At 44.2% G+C, this 7,036-nt stretch overlaps 1 protein-coding gene across 1 annotated transcript; it reads left to right on the forward strand.

Moving 5' to 3' along the window:
• The first annotated feature begins 1,321 nt into the window (after positions 1-1,321).
• LOC141076089 (apelin receptor A-like) lies at positions 1,322-2,539 on the forward strand. The gene has a single exon (XM_073563347.1). It carries the CDS (start codon positions 1,418-1,420, stop codon positions 2,537-2,539), a length of 1,122 nt encoding a protein of 373 aa, XP_073419448.1. The 5' UTR covers positions 1,322-1,417.
• Positions 2,540-7,036: the final 4,497 nt, after the last annotated feature.

Consider the following 7,036-nt stretch of genomic DNA (forward strand, 5'->3'; position numbering starts at 1 on the left):
CTGAGTAAAATCTGCAGCAAAAAGCGCTGCAATTATGCCATGTGTGAACACACACGAAGGTTTTCTTGATATTAATATCCAGACAGTGTATGCTCCACGCAATAACTCAGCAGAACAACCTTCAGTATTTTTTCTTAGAAACCATATGAAAGGGTTGTCTTACAAAGTCCAGTAACCCAAAAGGAACTTGACAATGTGTAAGTTGGGGACGGCTCTCAATCCACTAGAATAAGGATAAAAAATGTAACGTCTATGAAAAACAAGTTTTCATAGATGTTATGATGGGACTCAAAACTCAATTTTGGAGCAATAAACATCACAAGTCTTTGACTCGGTCTGGTACTGCCTTCTGGGCTGAAGTTGAGTTGACCATACTGCAGCCAGTCCAATGAGCTCAGCAGCCCTGCCTGTGTACACAGAACTCCATAATTGAGTCACTGAGCTCTCTGATTAGCTTTGGTGATGTCAACATGATGTCATCAATATTCCAATACCGGATGAGATGCTCGTACTTACAAATGCTCTTGATTGTAAGTGATGCGGGAAACTCGCACGAGTCTCTTGCATCAAAAGCTGGCACTGCTGCCGGCACTCAGGACCGGAGCTGCGGCTGCATAGAACTGCCGCCGGGTGTTGATGTTAGAGACTAGTGCGAGTTTCTCGCATCACACATGGTAGTGTGATCCTGGCCTTATATTAGAAATAGGTTTCATAAATGTATATGATACATCATATATATCCTGCACAGACTGTAGTGACGATAGACCATCGGGCTTCACAATCTCATTTTCATATCTCTCAGAAACTTGTTAAACAAAATTTCTTGTCCAAAAAAAATATTTATGATCATCAGAAATTGGGGAGAAGGTACAAAAAAAATATGAAGAAAAAAATGTCCAAAGCAATTATTTTCATTATCTTATCCTATAAGTGAGACTTTAGCTGTTCACATTAGCCTAGTGTTGTGCATTCGCCATGTGTGTTTATTCATGCCTGCCCCCTCCCCGCACACATGGGTTGCTTGTAACTTACAGGATGGTCCAAAGAAGATCATCTCATTGTCAAGTCATCCTGTTTTGGAGGGGAAGGTCAGTGCACATTAATAACTGTGACCCTGTGAGCTTCATGTACAGGATATCTGTTAAAGTCCCATCTACTGGAATCCCCCCTCCTCCCTCGCCCTTCCAGGATATAATGAGGGAGGTGATAATTGAGTTACCATATCACTTGGAGAACTCACAGACAGGCAAAAGGCTTTAAGAAAAGAGTAAAACATCCTCCTGACACTCACCTAGCCTGTGGAATTGAAGGGGGTGTCTTGAGATGGGAGGGGAGATCTGTAAGTAAGAGTATCTATGTCATCAGATGCCATTAGAGGACTAGAGAAAGCAGGACTGTAAAACCAAGCCTAAAGAAGATGGATGAGGAGACTAACAACATGACCAGTCTACTGGGGATGCCTGACTGTGAATACGATGAGTGGGAACCATCTGTTGGACTCATACCAGCTACCTACCTCCTTATTTTTTTCCTGGGCATTACTGGCAATGGATTAGTATTATGCGCAAGTCACCGTCGCAGGGACAGGCCACGGGCTGCGGACTCCTTCATACTGCAGTTAGCACTGGCTGACTTGGCTTTTGTTGTGACACTTCCACTATGGGCAGTCTATGCGTCCCTGGGATACCACTGGCCTTTTGGCAAATTTGCCTGCAAACTCAGTGGTTATCTAGTTTTGCTTAATATGTATGCCAGTGCCTTCTGCCTTACAGGCCTAAGCTTGGACAGATACATAGTAATTGTCCACTCCCCTGGTCCTGGTCATCCACGTTCTCCCGTCTCTAGCCCACTGGCCACTATCCTTGCATGGGCAAGCGCTGGGCTTCTTGCTCTTCCTGCCCTCATTTTTAGGAACACCGGACAGACAGATGATGATTGGGAAAACAGAACACTTTGTTTCATGGACTACTCGTCAGTGGACAGCAATCAAACTCACCTCTGGGAAGCTAGTTTGGGATTTTCTTCCACTCTATTGGCCTTTGTAGCACCATTCTGCGTAATCCTCTTCTGCTACGTGGGCATTGGTCGCAGAGTCTCAGGTCACTTTCATTTGCCTCTGGTAGCCAGCCGAAAAAGAAGATTATTGGCTATCATGATTGGACTGGTGGTCACATTTGGAACATGCTGGGCCCCTTTTCACTTTGTGAAGAGTATCTATGTTCTCATGAATGCAGACGTTTTACCTCTAAGTTGTGCTCTGCATGTTTTTCTAAACAACCTTCACCCTTATGTTACCTGTTTGGGGTATGCCAATAGTTGCATGAATCCAGTTCTTTATGCTTTCTTGGACCCCAGGTTCAGGGATCACTGTCGTAAGTTGCTGGAATGTGGACATTTCTTTAAAGTCAATAGACAAGAAGTGGAGGACCATCAGAAGAAACCTGGAGGGGGTAGTTCTTCTGCTGGAGCTGCTGAGGATGGAAAGAAGCCTACAAAAGTCTCCACAGAAGAAGAAGAGTTAGCTGGCATTAAGGACTAAAGACAAAGAAAATCTGGGAATCATATGTTAAAGCATTATTCTTTTCCCTTTTTTTAACTAGTTGTTCCTGCTGCATGTGAGTTCAGAACTTTTTATTTGTTCTAGACTATTTCTCCTTGGAAAAATGCCACTCCTGGACTAGTGATAACGATGTCATCTAAAGACTGCAGCACTTAAAAGACTGGGGAGTGTTCTCAAACGCAGTTTTGTATTTTGAAATGATTATTTTTTTAATTCTTACAGTGTAAGCAATAAAATGTGAAAGTGAACTTGTGCCGTAGTAATCAAGGTGTGTTTCCTCATGTCAAGTAGATTTTACACTTTTAAGTGATACAGCATCTTTCTTTTTAACCTAAAGTGACCATTTAATCCAGCATTTATCATATCTCATTGGCTTGCCGTATAATGACAGCTGCTGACCTGATGTACCATATTGTCTTTATCATGTTGTGTTGCAATCCATTCCTTTAGTCTAATTGGTTATAATGCTCCATACTTCATTGTCTACAATTTCTGGATGCTGATATTAGGCTCCTCACACAGTCAGTCTGGTTTATCTATCTTTGGGAAACAATAGTCAGTGGACATTTTTTCAACCTAACAAAACGGAGACTGTGAAGAATCATGACATCAGAAATAGATTTTATTAGTATGTCACATAAAATCAGTAGGGACTAATGTGTACCATCTGTTCCTAACAGGCGTAGAGTGTGAGGATACTACCTAAATAGTTATGGTACGTACCCTATATTTTGCTATTACAGTAATATACCCTTCAGTCCCTCATGATGGACATACTTTTTTCATGTTTGGTATTTTTTTTCACCATTAAATCTTGTGATATGGTGGGTTTACAAACAAGTTGAGTAGGTATTCCCACAGCTCAAATTTAAAACGATCAGTAAGTTATTATAACCTATCATAGACATAGGGGATAGCTTTCCATTAAGGGGAATACCTAAAGCCTGCCATACACATTTGATGACTGTTGGCCAATCATTTGCTCAGAAGCCATCTCGTTTGGCTCTCCCATACACTGGTTTGTCAAGTGTTCATGTATTTTATTTGAAATCCTTTGCCGGATATGTCTGATGATGGTTTAACCTAAATTGAACATGCCAGATCAATATTTTCTCTGACAATAAATTGTCTGGGACTTCCAAATACATTAAACTATTGGCTGAACGCGTTGATATCAGCAGGATCAGCCAACAGTAGTCTAATGTGTTTGGGGGGCTTTGGAAAAGATAAATATGTAGATCCACAATACAGCCTGTAAGTAACCATACTATGATTACGCTATTCAATTGGATGGCTGTACATTATAGGCCTAAGAAGGGTATGTGCACGGTCTCTCATATGCAATAACATAGGTAGTAATACACATAGATAATAGCACAGCCATAAGATGACAATGGCCTCTCTTAGCGTGCTTTCACGCTGTGCTTTTCTCCACACTTTTGGGTCCCATCGGGGCTTGTGTCCGAACCACCACGCAAAATGGGATTTGGACGTAAACGCTGATGGGGCGATAGACTATAATGGTGCCAGCAGAGCAATCGTGCGCTATGATGTGCATCATACGCCTACCTGAGGTGGACACTCAGACGTAGTAGACTGTGCCTGAGTGATTGCCTTCAGTAGGCATACATGCCCAAAAATGACGCACGTCAGAGGACACGATTGCTCTGTCTGCACCATTAGGCTGTGTGCACACGATGTTTTTTTTTAAGCGTTTCCGCAGCGTTTGAGCCGGCTCAGACGCTGCAGAAACGCTTAAAAGATGCATGAAATTAATTAGAATGCGTTTTTGGCTTTCTGTGCCAATGCATGCGTTTTTAACCGCTCAGGAATCGCTTAGCGGCTAAAAACGCAGCATGCTCATTAATTTCCGCATTGCTGAGCGTTTTTAGCCATCCCCAATGATCCCAGAAATCGCGTGTCAAAAAACGCGTCAAAATCGCGTCAAAAATCGCGCAAAAAAGGCGCGGAAAAAGACGCGCGATTTCTGGGAAGGGGATCCTTTTCCTGAGCGTTTAAAAACGCTAGCGTGTGCACATAGCCTTATAGTCTATGGCTTTGTAGGTGCATACGTCCAAATCCCATTTTGCGGGAAAGTATTCGGACACAAACCACAACAGAACCCACAAATGTGGAAAAAAGCACAATGTGAAAGCATCATTACTTTCCAGGCCTCTGTACACCTCCAGATGTTGTATGCCATCAATCATTTTTACTATACATGCCAAGAAGCTTCTGAAAAAAAAGAGAAGTTGGCTTTTGTCTCTCCTGCCTGTATAGCAGTGAGTGTCTACTTTCACACACACACAGTGGCAGATTTACTAATTTCCTGTTTTCCCCACCAGGTTCAGACGAGTGAATGTATAGTCCGTTTTTCATCCAGAAAAATAGCCAATTTTTTATGCATATAGTCAGATATATACACCCGAATGCTATCCGTGTGTGTGTTTTGTACATCTGTATAGTATCAAGGTTTTATATCAGCAATTTAATAAACAATAAAAGTCAAAACAAGGCTTTCTATGTTAATAAATGTAAGGGATTCATAAAAATCAGATGTCATACGTATCATAATCCTTTTATTCACCCATTGACTTCTAATTGTCGAGCCTGATCTGGCAATACCGATCAAAGTAGTGTATGCTGTAATTTAGATATGGACCATGTGAACTACCACACTGATTTGCCTTGGTCTGTGTGCTTGCCACATGTCACCCGTTTTGCAAATGGACAGCGCACAGACATTTAAAAGGAATCTGTCACCCCCACATTAATATGGGCATACAGGTAATAGAAATGTTACACTAGTCCTACCTGTATGCCTCATATTAATGGTCTTGTTGTGGAGAAATATATTCTTTTTATATCTTAATGGTTTCTTCCAGTCTCCGAGGTGTGCGTTCTGTAAGAAAACCCTGCCTCCTGTTTTCATTGTAATATTTACCCCCCTCCCATGCACGTTGGTTATGGCCCTGGAATCCTGCACACCTTTGGAAATACTTACATCCCCGTAATCCTGCGCCCTGCACTCCCTCAGCAATGCATACCTGATACTCCCTTCTGTGGGCACTGCATTCAGGGATCTTCTGCGCCGGCACTGATGATTTCCACTCCAGTGACCTCCAGTGTGCGTGCTGATAAGGTGCTCTCCCCAATTCATCCTTGTGTGGCGCCCCTGAGGGTTCAGTCGCCACAGAGGTACTGCACCTCCTCCTGAGGTGTGGTACCCCACTATCCAGGTAAGATGATAACACCTGACCAGCCTCAAACACCTGCATCCCACACAACATAGTAGTGTAGCAAAGCACCTTTGGTGGCTCCCTGCTTGGAACACGAAGAGTGCTGGGAGGTGGGTGGAGCTTAGACTGCACGAGAGAGCAGGAGAGTATTAGGACTAGGTCAGTCTGTGAGAGAAGATACCCTGAGAGGGATGGAGTGAAGGAGGTGCTGCAGCAGACTCCTGTGACCTGGAGCTGCTGGCACGGGAAAGAGAAATAGAAAGCCTGATTCTCCAGAAGGAAGAAAGATTAGTGCGGAACGTAAGGAGAAGAAGAGAACTAAAGACTAGGGCCGGAGTGGAACCCTTCCTCAAGTTCTAAGCGCATGGCCGGGGTCCGGTCCCCGAGGTTGTATGGATACTGATGGTCCTGCAGCAGACACCGGAGGAATAGAAGTTGTCACCACTTTATTCCCACCTAAGACTTGGGGGCACAAGAGCAACGTAAGTGAGCCGGGACTTGATAGCAAGGAGTCCCCGAAGCAGGCTACAGCTGTCTGCCGTACAAGTAGAGTTCAAAGGAACATCTGAAAGGAGGAACTTCAGTGTAACTCAGTACTGTGAGTACCTCAAATAAGCGCTAGTGTGGAAACGTTCAGAACAGGCACACAAAAGGGAGAGCTGGAAAGGTTAATTCCATCTGCCTGGGAGTTGGCTGAGCCCCTGATCTGGAGACCGCAACATTGAAGCGGGCACCTGTCTGTGCCAAGAACGTGAGTAAAAGAATTGGAACTGCATTCATCTGTCTCATTGCCTTCTTCCTGCGCCAACCCACTCAGCACTGCTACATCTCTGTGCCTAACACTGCACCATCTGCTTCTCACTATCTCCTCATTTGCCAACCTCATCTACTCTGCCCTGGGACTACAACATCATTGCTGCACCACACCATCTATCCCAGAGAAGCAACCCTGCAGCGCTGGTCAAACTGACCAGAAACCACAGGTGGCATCACAAATCATCTTAATAACTTTATTCCCATCACTCTACCCCTTTTACATGGACGCCCAGGGCCACGGACCGGGTCACTGCCACTGTGACATCTCCCATTGAAATCAACAGGCCCAGCTCCGAGTACCCCACGGCACTGGCGGGCGACCCACTTGCATAGTCATTGCCATGTACACATGGTTCTTAGCACCGGCGGTCACAGTGACTCTCTGGCACCTGCGCAAAAGCTCCCTGAATGCAGTGCCCAC

Source organism: Dendrobates tinctorius, unplaced genomic scaffold, assembly GCF_039654945.1.
Source record: "Dendrobates tinctorius isolate UK_male_01 unplaced genomic scaffold, ASM3965494v1 ptg000387l, whole genome shotgun sequence".
In the NCBI taxonomy this organism is placed as follows: Eukaryota; Metazoa; Chordata; class Amphibia; order Anura; family Dendrobatidae; genus Dendrobates; species Dendrobates tinctorius.